The sequence below is a fragment of the Phaethon aethereus genome, assembly GCF_964289735.1.
Source record: "Phaethon aethereus genome assembly, chromosome: 13".
Lineage (NCBI taxonomy): Eukaryota > Metazoa > Chordata > Aves > Phaethontiformes > Phaethontidae > Phaethon > Phaethon aethereus.
Genome location: NC_138589.1, coordinates 11,575,484 through 11,592,013, shown reverse-complemented (window position 1 = coordinate 11,592,013; position 16,530 = coordinate 11,575,484). Strand labels below are relative to the sequence as shown.

At 46.2% G+C, this 16,530-nt stretch overlaps 1 protein-coding gene across 1 annotated transcript in view; it reads left to right on the top strand.

Annotated features, from left to right (window-relative positions):
• Positions 1 to 8,182, top strand: part of SLC7A10 (solute carrier family 7 member 10) — a 44,224-nt gene extending 36,042 nt beyond the window's left edge. Inside the window, exons 6-11 of the mRNA XM_082005493.1 lie at positions 1,115 to 1,238; positions 1,334 to 1,437; positions 2,572 to 2,668; positions 5,872 to 6,021; positions 6,377 to 6,554; positions 7,425 to 8,182. Coding sequence (XP_081861619.1) covers positions 1,115 to 1,238; positions 1,334 to 1,437; positions 2,572 to 2,668; positions 5,872 to 6,021; positions 6,377 to 6,554; positions 7,425 to 7,552 — 781 coding nt within the window. The 3' untranslated portion in view covers positions 7,553 to 8,182. The remainder of the gene's footprint in view (positions 1 to 1,114; positions 1,239 to 1,333; positions 1,438 to 2,571; positions 2,669 to 5,871; positions 6,022 to 6,376; positions 6,555 to 7,424) is intronic.
• Positions 8,183 to 16,530: the final 8,348 nt, after the last annotated feature.

Sequence of the window (16,530 nt, the reverse complement as noted above, 5' to 3'; positions counted from 1 at the left end):
AGGGAACGTGAATTTTAGTTTAGTAAAGCAAAGCTCAAACGTTTCAACATTTCTGAGCTGATCGAGTGGAATGACAAATGCCAGGAGCAGCTCTCGGAGCATTAGCTATTTCTGGGCATCCAATGCACACAGCAATTAAACAAGGAGAAATTTAAGCTATTACACAGCCTGGATGGGAACGAATTAAAGCTGCAGCCTTATGAGTGGCTCTGCACGTGCCTTCACACTAGTGAGTGGCAAAGTGCACGTCCAGAGATCTTGGCAGGAATAAAGAAAGTGTGGTAATGTGTTCCTTCAATAAAACACCAACATTTTAACGGACCACCACGATTTCAAAGCTGAATAATGAAAAATTATTACTTAAATAAGGCAAATATGGCCTTAACTGAGAAATAAAAAGAAAGCTGAGTGAATGGCATTTTTAAAAATTATTTTTGCAACCTGTGAGGGAAAACTAAAATATAAAAAAAATTGGATAATGAAAAACGCTTCCCATTTTTACTAAATCTGTTCAAAATCACAAAGGTTAAATACATTTTTAAAAAACGGTTTTCCCAATCTGACACACAGAGGAAAATGCGTCGTTGCGTTAGATACAGAACAGTCCAGGTGTCCGCCTCTAAGGAGGTCTCTGGATCGGAGGTCAAGTACATCTGCGCCACGGTAAGCTGCCACGGCGTTGTATGACCAGACCAGCCTGGGACGGGCCAAGGCAGCCACTGAACAACAGGATCCCGTTCTTTTTCAGAGCAGGTGAAGGTAAAGCAAAACAAGGCATTTTATTCCACCGCTGGTGTCTGTACATAGGGCTTTTGAGGAACGGCTATTTCTTTTTTCAGCAACGCGCTGCCTCAATCCCAATCAACAGCCCAATGGGAGCACGTGGTATTCTTTGTCCCACGGAGCTCCCGTCCGCAGGCTTGGCGTTTCACGGCATTTTCAGCCTTCTCCAACCTGCAGCAGGTCAAAGAGCCGCTGGGAGGGCGGCTCCCCTCCGGAGAAACAGCCGGTGAACCCACCCAGCTGGGTGACCTCCCCTGGGCCGTACACGGTTGTTGTGGTCTCGTTGTGCATGACTGTAATTTCTTATCTACCCTCCTAATTCTTTTATTAGGAACCTACCTCGTGCCATATTCATATCCATCCCATTGGTGACATTTGTGTATACGTTCACCAACATTGCATATTTCACTGCCATGTCACCCCAAGAGCTCTTGTCCTCCAACGCTGTGGCGGTAGTAAGTAAACCATTCCCTGGATGTCTAAAACACACTTTGATTTCGGTTCTGTGCTTTGCAGTGTATTTCAGTTTCTCTGCCTTCTGTTGCTTTAGACATTTGGTGAAAAGTTACTGGGCTATTTTTCCTGGGTTATGCCAGTCTCAGTGGCCCTATCTACATTTGGAGGAATAAATGGATACCTTTTTACCTCATCAAGGTTAGATGGAGTACAATTTTATGAACATTATCTAATTTGGGGAGGGGCTGTTTTAATTTAATTTGCTAAAGGAATGTTAGCTAGACATTTTGGATGTTGTAGAGCATGAGGTCATTGTTGGGTGTGTTAGATAGATACATTCAGTTATGAATTGCTCTGTTTCAAATCAGCAAATGTAATATTCAATCGCAGAATCTTTTGCAAAATAACCTTTACGAGCTACTGAAAGTGTCTGCAGACGTGGAATAACTCACAGTAAGAGCCAAACACAGCTTTAGCATGGAACCAAAGTCATTTTACACCAATAAAGCTCCAGTAGCTACAAGCTAAACTGTGCTTTGCTCAAAGAGGAGTTTCAGGGCCTGGTGCTGTTCCCAGTTACAGACATTTTCATTCCCGTGCTGGAAGAACTCCTTTCAGGCAAGAGGTTTCGCATGCACGCTGCTGATAGTGGGACTAGAATCTGTAAAGTCTGTTACGTTATAGCCTATAAAGTCTAGTTATAGTAATTAACCTGTCTGAACTTAATTAAAAAAAAAAAAATTTTTTTTTTCCTAAGAAACAAACCAAGTCTGACGTACCTTGGGAAAGTTTTTATCTCAGCGCTTTCATGAGTATCATGCAACGCAACAAATCCGAGCGCATAAGTAACAGGTTACGCACTTAAAAATGAAACCTTAAGGCATGTTAAACCTTATCCAAAAACCTTTTGAAACTGGAAACATTATCTACGAGATTTTTTTATGCCTTGGCTATGTACGGCTGATCACCACACAACCTTCATGGTATTCATCCCACCCTGGGTAAGGAGGTGATTCTGGCCAGCAGGCAGGGACTGGGCAGATTTCAGTCCTACTCCTCGCAGGTAATTCGGCACCCCAGAGCAGTCCATTTCACAGATGACAATAGCTGTTAAAGGCCTCGCAAACCGAAAGGTCTAGTTTAAATAACTTATGCTGGATTATGCAGGCGGTCTCTAGAGGTCTCCTCAGTTGCAGCCCAGCACCCACCAGCCACAGCTCCCTTCCACGCCAAGACCGATGAGGGCGGCTGAGATTAGAAACATTATACGGCTGGATGTTGAGGAGGCTGTTGTACGCCCAGTGGATTCAGCGTTGCTATCCTTATTTCCAGGTTATGTTTCTCCGGCGCCCGAGAAGGCCATTTGCCGAGTCTGCTTGCCATGATCCACGTCGAGCACTGCACGCCCATCCCCGCCCTGCTCGTCTGTGTAAGTTTTACTGTCGCTGCTCTGCTGCCCTGTAACCTGCTCAGACCTGGGGAAGCTCTTAGAAATATTGAATCATGCAGAGGAGAGCTGGAAAAATCCTTGAGAGGTCATTTTACCCTGGAGGAGGAGAAGTGAGTTGGCCTGGAGCACTGCTGATGAGCTGCTCCGACAGCCCCCCGGAGGCCTTCAGCCTCCGAAATATCCCTCCCACGCCCAACCACCCTTGGAGGGTTTCCCTCCTACCTAACCTGAGCTGCAATTTAAGCCCATTATCACTTGTCCTTCCCACAGTGGAAATTGAGACTGCCTTCATCTGGGAACAGAGGTACTTCATTTAAGAAAAGATGAGTTCTTTTGACCATTTTGCCCGCTTTCCACAAACATTTAACCTGGAGGAAGTCACCATGGTCACTGCTAATCCCACTCGAGCAGGGCTGGTTTAGATCCCGCCACCAAAGCCAGAGACGTGGCGGGCCCCGGAGAGAGGACAAAGTGCTCCAGAGTTACTTATGCTCAACAAGCGAGACATCTTATGAGGGATGATGCAGCAGTGCTCTGAGGAGCAGGGGTATTTCTCTTCTCTTCTCTTCTCTCTTCTCTGGGCCTGTAAAAAAAATTAAGTAGGGAGGATGATTATAGCAGCCCTGAATAACGCATCTGCTGGCTGGTACATCAGGCAGACAAGAGGTCACCTGCAAAGATCAGAAACCAGTGGGCCAAGTGTTGGGAGGGTTTGGAGCTGCTCAGGATGCTGGTGTGCTCCCGCGGGAAGATTTCTCTCGTTTTTTATACAGCGTAAATTTCCATGATACTAATGACTTGCAGAAGTTATTATCTGAAACAGAGAGCTCCATACGCTTTTGCCAATAGCAAAGCTAGAATATGTGATGGGTTTTAGTGTAGTGTAGAAGACATTAAAGAGGAAAATGACTCTTGGTGCTGCCGTCCCCGGCTGCGTGGCCCGAGCAAGGGAATTCCCTGCAGGGCATTTACTTGAAATCTCAGCTGCATCAACTGCTGCCAACTGCAGAGTTGCTACTGGTATCAAACCAGCGAGGGTTTGACCCCAGATGCACTAGGAAGGTGCATGTTTATGTGCCTCCCAGCTCTATCAGCAATTCTGGCACAATACACCCAAAACAAATTTCACCAAATAAGCCTCCTGCGCATTCCTCTTTTATAACAAAATACGTGTCTAGCTGAGACTTTACGGCATTCCAGGGGCTTAGTGCCCCATCACAAGCATTTTGCGTGTTGCCCGTGAAGGGTTTTGGGGTAAACTGCCCAGGGTCTGCCCTGCGTGGGGCAGCCAGGGAGCGCCGGCCCCGTCGTGGGCTCCCGCCGCGGCTGCGCTCCGCTGCTGCCGATGAAGCAGAACTCCTTTGTCCTTGAAAGTAGATCGGCTGACATAACATGCTGAGCTTCAGAGGCTCTCTCGCTGTGAAATAGCCCCGACACGAGCAGGCTGCCTAAGCCGAGCTGGCCGATCAATCGGGCGTACGCCAGCCCCCCGCGCTGCTCAAACCGTTCCCCTTGAATTACAGTGCAAATCGCAGAACCCACGCTGCATACCCATCCATCACTTGAAGGCGTTTTAATGCAGCTCAAGGTATCTCAAACGCTGCTAGGAACATTAATTTCTAACAAATAGAAATATAAAAGTAATGTAGCGTAGGCAGCTACAACAGCAAACCGGGTCAGACTTTAGGCAAACCTAATTAATACCTCGGGTTCCGTTTTCCCTTCCCATGAATCACACCTAGCTCTTTGCATGGAGAAAGGTTTCTTTGTACGTGGAGAAAAGCCTTTTTAACATCACCAGCAAAACCTGTATTTTTACCAGTCCTTTCAAAAATCAAGGGGCCAAGCTAAACCTAAAATAAACGGGCTGGGGGTTTTTTTGCAAGACTGTGGGGAAGAGCCGTCTCTCCCACCTACCGTGCCGAGGCTGTGGCCGGGCGATCGGGGGGAGCAGCACGCCCCTCTGCAGCCCCGTGCCACTGGGGGATCATGCCCACGCCGTGAGCGGCGATGACGCGTCGGTGTCACCTACGCACGAAATCTCATCGCTCCGAGCGGCGTCGCTGCGAAACCCGTTAGTGGCAGGAAAGGGCTGTACGTGTGTACGACACCGCGCGCCTGGCGGAGGAAAGCGGGGAACATGTTACATGACACCGATACAAAACACCATCCTGTTTTACGTCCATTTTGCGGTAAGACTGCCCGGCGTGTTGACCCCCCCCGCCCTGCCGAGCCTGCGAGCGAGGCTTCGAACAGGGGAACGGCGGGACCGAAGGGCCGTTTGGTTGCGGGGGAGCGTAAGTCCTGGTGCTGCTGGAGCCGAAGCCCTCCCTCCCCACAGGACTGTGCCATCGAAACAGCTGATTAAGGGACATAAGCAAGAAGAGAGCCTGGAATAACGCAGCCCCAAACCCTGAGCGCTCTCTGGAGGGATTTGAATGTTTAGTTTCCCTCAGGCTCCGGCCACCAGCAATGCTGACCCGCGCACGGTGCAGGCAGGGGCTCGGCTCAGCTCCTGGGGTACTGACGGGCAGGGGTGTGGGACCCGAGGAGCATCGCCCTGACCCCTGAGTCAGCTCTCCTGGCTTTAGGGTTACGCAGAAATACAGTGCAAACAAGCAAGCGTAGGCATGGAAATTTCCACCATCCACCTGCCAGTTTCCAAACACGAGTAATGCTCAAAAGATTAATGATGCCAGTCACCTGCAGCATGAGCCGTGGGCTGGCAGGGGGAAGGGGCAAAGCTCTTACTCTTTATAACACACAGGGCACCTGCACAACAGCGTAGTGCACTGTGCCTGCGAGCAACCCCTCTTTCGCCAGAAGTCCTCTCCATGGGGTTCAAGGGCTTTTCCAACCCGCAGCGGAAATGGGTGGAGCGGGGCGACGGAGAGCTCTGCCAGGCCTCCGGCCGCGGAGCCACCTCTGCCAGCACCCCCGGGTACGCATAAACACCGCTGGTCTTGGGCTTCGGCACGCTCCAAGGTAACCCCGAATCCCCACTCGGCCCCAGCAGCACAGCTCGGAGATAACGCACCGAACTGCGGAAGGGGCAGATGCCCAGCAGCGGCCGTAAACAAAAGGAGTTTAACTGCTTTTATGGGTTTTTTGCTTGTTTTTATTCCTTTTAAGCTACCTTTTCTAGTAGTGGCCCAAGTAAGACCATGCTTCTCTCTTTGCAGTGTTTGGCCACTCTTATCATCATGCTCGTTGGAGACACATACACACTAATCAACTACGTGTCGTTTATTAACTACCTCTGCTATGGAGTGACAATTATAGGCCTGATCGTGTTACGCTGGAAGAAACCCAAAATCTTCAGACCTATTAAGGTGACAATGTTAAAGCTAAATCTCTTGGTGGCAATAGCAATGCAAAGGGCGGGACGGGCACACCAAGCCCTCCAGCCTCCCATTTTGAAGAACGGTTTATTTTTTTATGTAGTTGTAATGCTCTAAGGTCCCACACCATGTTCAAAGTGCCATTAGTGTAAAAACAGGATGCAAAGGCAGGCAGACCCCTCGCGGCCTTGCTGCGACGGGCAGAGAGGATGACGGCGGTGGAGGGAAGGGGACACGACCCACTGAGGGTGCTGAAGCCCCGGCGCTGGCCGCAGCTGCCCCCGCCCCGGGTCGGCTGCTGCTGCCGTGCTGCACGGTCGTGCTCTGCTCTGCTCTCTCCCGGCAGGTGAACCTCCTCGTCCCCATCACCTACCTGGCGTTTTGGGCGTTTCTGCTAATCTTCAGCTTGTACTCCGAGCCGGTCGTCTGTGGAGTTGGACTCATTATCATTTTAACCGGAGTGCCAGTGTTTTTTCTGGGAGTCTACTGGAGAAATAAACCAAAGTGTGTAAATAGGGGAATAGGTAAGCCGGCACCCCGGCCGGTGCCTCGCTGCGCTCCTCGGGGCCGCTGGTTGTGCTCGGGCCTGCAGGGACCTGCTTAACCTCTGGCGCATCGGCACTAAAACAGCCGGGGGAAGCGCCCGCCTGAGCCCGGCCGCCGCCGTCGGCCACCGGCAGCCTCAAAGCGGCTCTGGCTGCGGCAGTGGTTTCGTGGCCAGGCAGCGCTGGCCTTTGAGCAACTGCTTTTCTCGCTCCTGGGCGCGTTTGCCTCCTTTCGTGCCCCCGCGCACCTCCCCACCCGCTCAGCTCGCTCACGGCGGCCTGTCCCGGAGCAGAGACCCAGGGGCGGAACTTCTTTGAGTGCACGAAGCCTGAAGTGGCTGCCACAGCGGGACGGACGAACGGCCCAGAGCTCTGCCTCCGCCTTGCGCCGCCTTCCTCCCGCTGTACGGCCTGGGGCGCGCGCCCCGCGCAGCACGGCGCCTTCATCCGCAAGAGATCAGAAAGCCTGACTTTATCGCTCACGTCAAATCAAAACCGTTACGTTGCGGTTGTGTTTGGCTTTCAGCTGTTTTGCTCCAAGGCGAGGACTTCCGCAGCAGCAAGCCAGGCTCTTCGCTCTGACCGGAGGGTTTCCGCCGGCTGCGGCGGGGTTCCGCTGCCGGCAGCTCGCCGAGACCGGCGCTCCCCGCCGCGGCCGCCGGAGCGCCGGGAGGCCTGGCGGCTGCCCAGCCCCGCCATGTGCAGCACCGGGCAGCTCCGCGAGGGGCCGGGGAAGGGCTGTGGGTGCGCGTCCCTAAAGCCGCCCAGCCTCAGCCTGCCCCGGCATCGCGCTTTGGTTTAGGAGAGCCCGAGCATCCCATTAACCACCCGCACGTTTGCTCTTCGCAGAGTCCGTGACATGCTGGGGCCAGAAGCTGTGTTTTGTGGTCTACCCTCAGGGGGGAGCTGCCGAGGAGGAGGAGGCACCCTCGGCCCGCTCTCGGCGACCAGCGAGCGAGACAGCCGCGAGGAAATAACGACACGGTCTCTGAGGCTGAGCTGGCTTCTTGTTTACATGCTGATTTTTGCAAAAAGTTTTTCTGTAAAAAAAAAAAACAACAAACTTTATAGAGCTCCAATAGCGAAGCCTATAAAATGAGCTACACCCTTTATGGCATCTGTAGCTTTTAGTTTTTCCCTAAAAAAAGGCAAAAAAGAGGAAAAAAAAAGACAAATAAAATATAAAATAAGGCGCTGGTTGTTTTTTTCTGGCAGTGTACTTGCTCAGCAGGGGAAGGCAGCACAGATACAGCTCTGGAATACTGATTTTAGCATCCAGGAGGGTCCACTGGAGACATACAAATTTAGGCATTTCAAAAGAAGGGCAGCTCCCGACGCAAAATCAAAGGGAAAGTCAGGAGACCTTGGGACACCCCTGCCAGCAGGAAAATTCCTGTTGCTATCGCTGGGTGGGGTGAATCCACACATAGCACACGAGTGTCAAAGTTACAATCCCAAACATCATCCCCCCACATACCTGGCAAGAGGACAGCGCGTCCGTCCCAGCACCCGAGCTCCAGCGCAGCTGGCCCCGCCAAGGGCAGGGTCATTGCGCTGAACGCTAACCAGCCTGGAGGACCTTAGAGCAAAGGGTAGAGAATCAACAGTCTGCTTGACAGTTCAGACATCGTTTGGTGACACAGAAAATAAATATACAGAAGTAGCGATAAAAATCTCAAGAATCTCAATTGTGAAGCATTTTTGCGAAGGCAGAGCTGGGTTCCCACATCCCGGACGGGGACGGAGCTCATTGCAGCGCCCGGGAACTCTTGCGTGCTCAGCACGATCCGGGTGCCGACGGGGGAAGACGAAGCTGTGGAGGGCTTTGCAGCAGGCTCAGCAGTGGGAACTCGAAGGAAACACAGGAACGAAGCCCAACGTTTCTCCTTTTTACTGAAGTGTCGGGTGATGCTCCGCATTGCTTCAGAGACCAACTCCCCATCACACCTACGCTCAGCCAGTAACAGGCCTCAATCGTTCTCACATCAGATGCTCTTTAGAAAGTGTTTTGCATATTTTATTTGTGGCAAACAGTAGGAAAAAATCTATTTCACGTATTTGAGAGATTTGCAGCTGTAGCAATACGGCCACTATGACACCAAAGAGTCTTTTGAAACTGCGAAATGCGAGAACAGCTCTGAGCAATGCTTTGAATCACTACTATTCTCTTGCAACTTTTGAAAACAATAACTATCACGTTCAGTAGCCTTGGTAACAGCCATGTGAATTTAATTTTAGAAGTATCTTTCTATGTGTTACAGGCCCTGGTACAAAAAGTAAAGATTCATTCTCTCTTAGTTCGTCAAGTACCACACGCCCTACAAAGATTTAAGAAGAGACACAAAATAATGAGCGAGCTCAAGGAACGTATCTTTCCAACACAAATCATTATTCAAAAGTATTTTTATTTTTAAAAATCTATCCATCTCTCTTTGGACTTTCAGATGGTAGACGCTAAAAAGAAACACAACCTACACTCTTCTCTTTGTATAAAGATGTTAATCGTAAGAGATTCAAATATACATTTAGATAAAGATGTGGCTTTGGTGTACATATGCACACATGTAAAGAGAGATTCCACGTGTTAAATAATGTTACAAATATATAAAGTTTGCTAATGAAAATCATATATATTCAGCTTGCCTTTTTTTTTTTTTTTTAAATTCACAGCACACCTCCCGTATCTATAGCGGCTAAGCAGCACCTGAACACTTAGCCCGTGTCACAGGCTCTCACGGCTGAGTCTTATTTTCCATAGTTCAAAGTCCACTTTCTGTGGTATAATTTCCAACAGATTAATTTTTTCAATAACTTTATTATCTAATGGGAAAATTAAATGCGTTATAGCACCAGCAATAATGACTGCTTTCAGAACTGTTAAGTGTTGGTGTGGTTTTGTTTGTTTAAATAATTAAGGTATGGAAATCAGCAAGCATGGAAACTTTGCAGCTCTTGAGACAACAAGTCTGTATGGTAATGAGAAAGGTAGTAGTAGATAATAATAAAAAATAAATAAATAAATTTAAAAAAAAAATAATAATATGCTGTAACTGCTACCAAGGCTTTCCTTGAATTTTCTTTAAGGAAATCAAAAGCAAAATGAAAGGACCAATTGCCTAACAGTTATTAACTGGGTCTGGCTCCAATTTTCCCTGATTATACTGCCGTGCTTTAAAACAATCAACATTTGGCCTTAAATCAGAAGGCTGGATTTAGAACAGGATGGTTTAGTAGAGCTCATCTTCAAATTACAAAAAAACCCCCAAAAGCTGTTCCGTGATGCCTTATTTCATTTTTAGGAATGGCTGTGTGCTCCCAACATCACGTATATGATTTTTTAAAGACTTTGCAAAAGTTGTACACATTGTGAACTAATTTCTGAACATAGAAATCAATGTACAGAATAGAAAGATTAATTCACAAGCCAAATGAATTTAGCAGCATGCTCAACCCTAAGTGTGATTTTTCCAAAAGATGAAGCAAATGACCCAAAAGAGACATAACCACTAGTATTTTCAAGCCCACTGAACACAAGAAAAACCCTGAGACACTACAAGCATGTCAAGAACATTGTGATACTTGATACGGAAAAGCAAGTTGTTTCCAAAAGAAAGGAGTTTAAACAAAACTTTAAAAGCAATGCAATTCTATACAAGACTATAAATTGTATCCTATTACATTTATGTAGCACAAAATATCAGCAGCTGTAACGCAGAAAAGTGCTCCGTGCTGTTTATTCTTTTAGCGCTTGGACAGCAATCAGAGAATTTCAGAGGGGAAAGGAGATAATGCAAGTATTAACAAGAGGCTCACCTGTAAGTCAGCTTTACAGCCTGCAAGGGCAATGAAAGGTGTATGGGATTATTCTTATCTGCATTATAACAGTGTTGAGCGAAGCAGCAAGAGATCACAACATCACTGTGCTACGTCCTGTGCGCAGCGGAGACCGGAAGACAGTCCCTCTCCCAAATAAGACGGTGTCCAACAGGAAGCAGGAGCTGGGTGGGCACCGGTGGGAAGCACAGGGAGCATGAGGCAGAGGAGGTGCTGCTGGCCTGGTCGCTCTCAAGTGTCTTCATTAACTTGATAAAGGAATTGTTTTTTTCAGTTCACGTTAGTACATAAACCAGAAAGAGTTTGATCTCAGCAGGGTCAAGGAAAGAGACTCACATCAGGTCAGAGCTTTCACCAGCTCAGAAAGGATCGATGAGTCACTGTGTATTTAATATTACATTTCAGCTGGCAGCATCTTTACCAAAAAAAGTATCCAAAAATATGCAGACAAGATCTCATTAGCCACCCTCGCTCACCTCCGAAAGCACGCCCCTGACTCAGCCTTAGACCACGGGACGCGAGCTGGTGGCTCCGCAAGAGCACCACCGGCGCCCCGTCGGCAGTTGCGGTGGGTTGGGGAGCCTTTCTGTGAACAAGCTAGTGCTGTGGAAGCGAACGTGCCTCTCCACGCCGAAGAGCTGAAGTTAAATAAAATGATTCATCTTTGAGGGGAAAACGAACGAATGAACAAAAAACCCCAGCAAACGTGCTGTCCCACGCTTCGCTTTCAGAAGCCTGTGCCGAGGCGATCCTCATGTTTCACTCACTTACTTGTGAATTCTTGAAACCTTGAAAACAAAACCCTTTTGCTTTCCAGCCCCTTTGTACCAAACAACAAGAAGCTGGCAATTATTCAGCTGCTGAGGAGTTTTAGGAGAGATATTGAAGTACATGTCATAAATGTAAAAAAAAAAAAAAAAAAAAAAGGTAAACCTTGCTGGAATTTGTTTTTTTCCTAAAGCATTAGTGTTCAGGTGGTGTGGCCTCTCTGGGCAGGGTGTACCCGCCTGGGTCACCACTTCCGACTCAGTTGTGAATTACAGGCAAAGCCTCTTTGGCTTTGTAAATCTCCCCTCCTTGGTCATTGACACTTCTCACCAGTGCTCTAAATTCAGCAAGAAACTCCTGCACTTGGACACATGAAAAAGGAAAATCCAAGGAAAAGGATTAGAAAGTGACCAAGAGATGCTGAGAGGCCAAAAAAAATTTTGTCTTGAAGTCCTAAGGTAAGAAAGAGCGATAGAAGGGAGGGAGACCTAGAATGCATCGTAAGACAGGGAACATATAGAATGAAGAGGGAATTAAAATGTAAACCTCCACCACTCACATCAGCCTTGGTCACCGCGTAACGCCTGTAGCCAAGACCACAAGAGGCAGAATCTGGAGGGGGAGTGGGCTGACTGAACCGCACCTGCTAGCGTGACAGACCAACCGCAGACCGGAGACCAGCTTTGCTGCCTGCGAATTCAGCTCACGGGCAGATAGCATTCGTACTGGATTTTAAATCCCAATGCCTGCCTGGAAGACTAAAACTCCTGCAAAGACCAAAAATGCTAAATAAGCAAAAGCAGGTCTTCTCCCTCTCAGGGAAAGGTCTGATTAAAAAATACATAATTCCCTCGAGGCTTTGCAGGTTAGCTCCTCTGTTTGTCGTATCTATTGCACAGACTGTCAACAAACTGCTGCAAGTGCACAGGTACCATTTATTGCTGCATATCCATTTTACGAGCTATATTTATTTTGGCCTCGCTTACATCAGTATGTAGTATTACTGCTTCTGCCGCTACCAGCGCAGCTGAATGGGCACTTCATGACAAAGCAAAGCAAACACTTTTTCTACGAGGTTAGGAGGGGCATCCCTCTGCAACAAGCTGTGTCCTCCCATCCTTCATGGCTACGGACAAATCTGGACGACCATAAAGTCCATCCAGTTCTCTTCAACACAGATAAGAGATTTCCAAGTTTGTAGAGTATACCTCTGTCAACAAAAATAATCCAGCATGCACCTTCTAGTGAAAAACATGGGAGGGTAGAGCCTGCGGTACCCTCTGCAGCGCAGATTGGGAAGGGGAAGCATCAGCAAAACAAGCGTTGCCCTCGGTGATGGGCATGAGAGGCTGTGTGTCAGAAATGATGTTTTTTAACACCACCTAAAGTCATACACTTCAAGGTTGCTTTTTGTTATTTGGGGTATACGCATACGCGCCTTTAAAGGCAGCTGTATACACCAGTGAATTGCTAGTGGTAAGATTTCACAAGTACTATGTAAAAAAGCGATGCACCTCCACAGCTTCACCTATCAGAAAATGCACATAATAAAAAAAACAAAACCACCCAAACCAAAAAACAACCCAACCCTTCATCGTCATGTCAACACACGGAACCGTGGGCTGGCATATGCAGAGTCACACGACAGCTGTGGGAGTACAGTTTAGGCACCCTCGATCTTTGCTGTTACAGCAACAGTCAGAAAACCACATTCTCTGGGCACATGAAATTTTATTAAAAATTAAGAGTCCAAAGAGCAAAGTATGATGATGCCCAGCACCTTATTTGCTTAGTGTCATTGTCCAGGAACCAGCAGACACTGGCAACCATGATGCCATACCTGAACCATATAACCGTACGCATGTTACGGCAACATGTTATCTCTAAATGAATATATACAACATGTAAATAAATAAAAAAAACCCAAACAAACACCACCCCCCCCCCCCAAACACCAAAGCAGAGAACAGAAAAAGAAAACAAGTACATTTAAGGGATGTTACAGAGTTACAAGCTGGAAGGTGCCAGAATTTCAAACAGAAATGTTCCCCATGTTTTAATAGCAGTAAGAGAAAACGTAAGGGGGTCAACTTCTCCCTTAATGCTACCTATGAGCTTCCATTCTTCTTAAACCAGTGTAGGTATTCTTCTCTGTTCAGAGGGTTTTTTTAGGGAGATGTTTTTTGGCTGCTGGACTGGGGAGTTTTGGACCTTAAAAAAAAAAAAAAAAGCACTAAATAGTTTCCCTTCTGTCTACAAAAATATTTAGAGTGCAAAAAAGCATTATTAAAATAACAAAAATTTTAACAAGTTTATTAGCCAATTAATTTTAGGGTATATAGTCATTGAAGTGTGATATTTTCCACTCAGCAAAGAAATGTAACAACAAGATCTTCCTGTTCACATGTCCGGCACAGTAGCAGTTTTTTTACTTTTTTTTTTTTTAAGTTTTTTTTTTTTTTTAGTTTTAAGAAGTTCTGAGTGCAAGGAGAAAGCTTACGTGAAACAGAACTGAGGTGTCTTTGAGGGTGGTTGACTCGCTGCTTGATGCTTACAAGAGCTAGAGGAAGGGCAGACGTACACTAAGGCTGACTGTGATTTCTTCAGGTATTGATATTCCAGGACACCCCAACACACTTCTTTGTGCTCACAGCGCAGACATACGGATTTCTTCTGCAAAATTAAGAGTAAATTTGTGACCCTTCCCTCCACTCCCCGGAGTGAGCTGGGGCAGGGGGGGTCGGAGAGAATACTGTCTTGCATCATACAGAAGTTAGGTGCTTACTGAGAGGACCAGGCTTGCATCTCTCATTGTTGCAAGGCTACGAATTCCAGTAGCGAGGGCTGCACACTTCAAGCATCAAATTTTTATTAACCTGGATTTTTTTAAGTTTCTAAAAATAAAACCTTCTCAATGAAATTTCCACTGAATTACCAAGTGGATCAGTACACAAAATACGTATGACATTTGTAAGAAATTACGTGAAGTTACACATTAAAAAAAAAAAAAAATACAGTGTTAGTTGTTCAGGGTTGTTCCCAAAATACAGCAGTATTCTGAAGTACAGGTTTAACTTTCAGAGCCTTGCAGTGGTGACAGTTTAAGGCATAGTATGATCAACATTATTTTACTGTAGAAATACATTTCTGTAACAGAGTTAAATATACACTTATTCCTAAGGCCCTTCATATCTGCACAATAGTAACCTTGAAATACCATCTGCCATTAATAATTAACTACTTTACACATACAATTCTATGTATTTAAAATTACCTTTATTAAAAAAAAAAAAAAAGACGACACTAAAACCTGTAGCCTTAGATGCAAACAACCCTGGCAGTGTAATGACTACAGTACATGGCCTTGCAAAGGTGGAATGTACCTAAAACGTTTACAAATGCTATGAAAGCAAGATCTCTTTCAAAACTACATATCCTTTGATAAAATGAATTCTGATCACAAAAGAACTTGGAAAAAATGAGTGAGCAGTATTTATTTTATCTAACTGTGACGCTTACTTGTTAGCATTTTGCCACGAGCCCTTCTTGCTATTAATGCCCTTAAGGACTTTGAATTTTCTGCCTCTGGAATGCACAGTATGAAACCAATTTGCAACTGAAGAAGGGAAAAAAACCCAGAAATCACTTCAATTTGATCCTTCCATGTTACATTTTTGCAAAGCCAAAGTCCTATTCCTTGTTCTTTTTAAGGCACTCTCAAAGGGAGGCCTAGTAAAAGATCTAGGGCAAAATATATCCCATTTAAAGGAAAAACATCTTTTGACACTTTGACGTAAACTTAACTGTTCACTGCGAAAGCCTGTTTGCCTTTACAGCCAGGAGGGTCCTGTGGACAGCAGAGCCCAGGTCCACAGATGGCAAAGGGCACCTCAATTTCACAAGTTCAGTTAACTTTGGGCAACCTGAATTCCTACAGCAATAAACAGGCTTCAGAGCACTCTGCTTCAGAGCAGCAGCATCAACTTCCTTTTTAATTCCTATATAAAGCATTTTAGTTTGCCACTGCGTCATGGACAAACTGAAGCAGAGCTCTTGTTAGAGCATGGGGGAGCTTGGCCAACGCCCCAACCGCCACAACAGGGCCAAGCTATCACACAGTAATGTCCTGTCATTCTGCACCGAGACACTCCTGGTTAAGCAATGTCAACCTTCTTCCAGGTAAATATCTTGCTTGCTTTTAATTACACTCTAAAAACCAAAAGGCACCAGTTTATATTTGTGTTGTACAATCCACAGTGTCAGCTTTGAAAATGTCACCAATTTCAGTTCTTAAAAGAAAAAAGCAAACAAAATGGCATCCTCTAAAAATAAAAAAACCCTGATTTATACATCTGCACCTAGGCAGCAGATTTACAAGCAAACTTGTGAAGCAGATTTTATTTCAAAATAAAGCAGAAGTCTGATCCTGACAGTTACCAAGTGCTCAGTGCTTCCTACTGCAGCCAACAGGAGCTGTGAAGCCACCCGAAGTAGTACAATAAAAGTCCCTGAAAACAGAAGGAAGGAGTGGAAAAAGAGGGTAGGGAGAAAGCAAACAATTCTTCAACCTTCACAACATCATAACGAAGAGAATGTAACATATGACAACACCAAAGAGAAATATTGCGGCAACTGAGGTTCAATGCACTCCACTTAGACAGAACACTGCTAATCTCTTATTACAAAGCTGTAGCAGGTGAGACACCTGATACTACTCTGGATATTGTACACAGAACTTCGGTTTTAGTGGGTGCTTCAAGGTACATATGGCCATCAAAACATTTCTGAAGGGAGCAAAGGAAGTGAGCGATTTCTGCAAAGAGGAAGCTACAAAGGATTTTATTTCCTTCTAAGTATTTCCAATTAAAATTATTAAATTTTAATTAAATTATGTCTAAAAAGACGACGATGTTATTTCTAGTCTAGTTACTAGTTTCAGTTGTTACTAGTTCATAGTTACAATGACTGCTGCCCGCCCCAGGTTCCAACAGAGTTCTCTCTAGTTTCAGTAAGACCACCTGAAAAGAAACGAAACACTAATTCCCTGAATGCAGAGTGAATAAATGCACAGAAGAAATACCAGAGGATGAAGATGCCTCCAAACTGCAGTGACACATTCTTGCTCTCCTAGCCCCTGACATTGCATACTGGCCTACTTCTGCCCCACTGGAGTTTCAGGAATAGCAACAAAGACATAAACTTGTCCCAGTTAGTCTTGTACTCTACTCCCTGCGGGACCAAAGCACAGTGGTTTTAAGGGAAAGTTGAGAGCACAGACATACCACCCATCAAAGTGCACTGTCATATAAACAATGAAGTTACAAAATTTACCGGGCCAAACCAAAACTTTTCA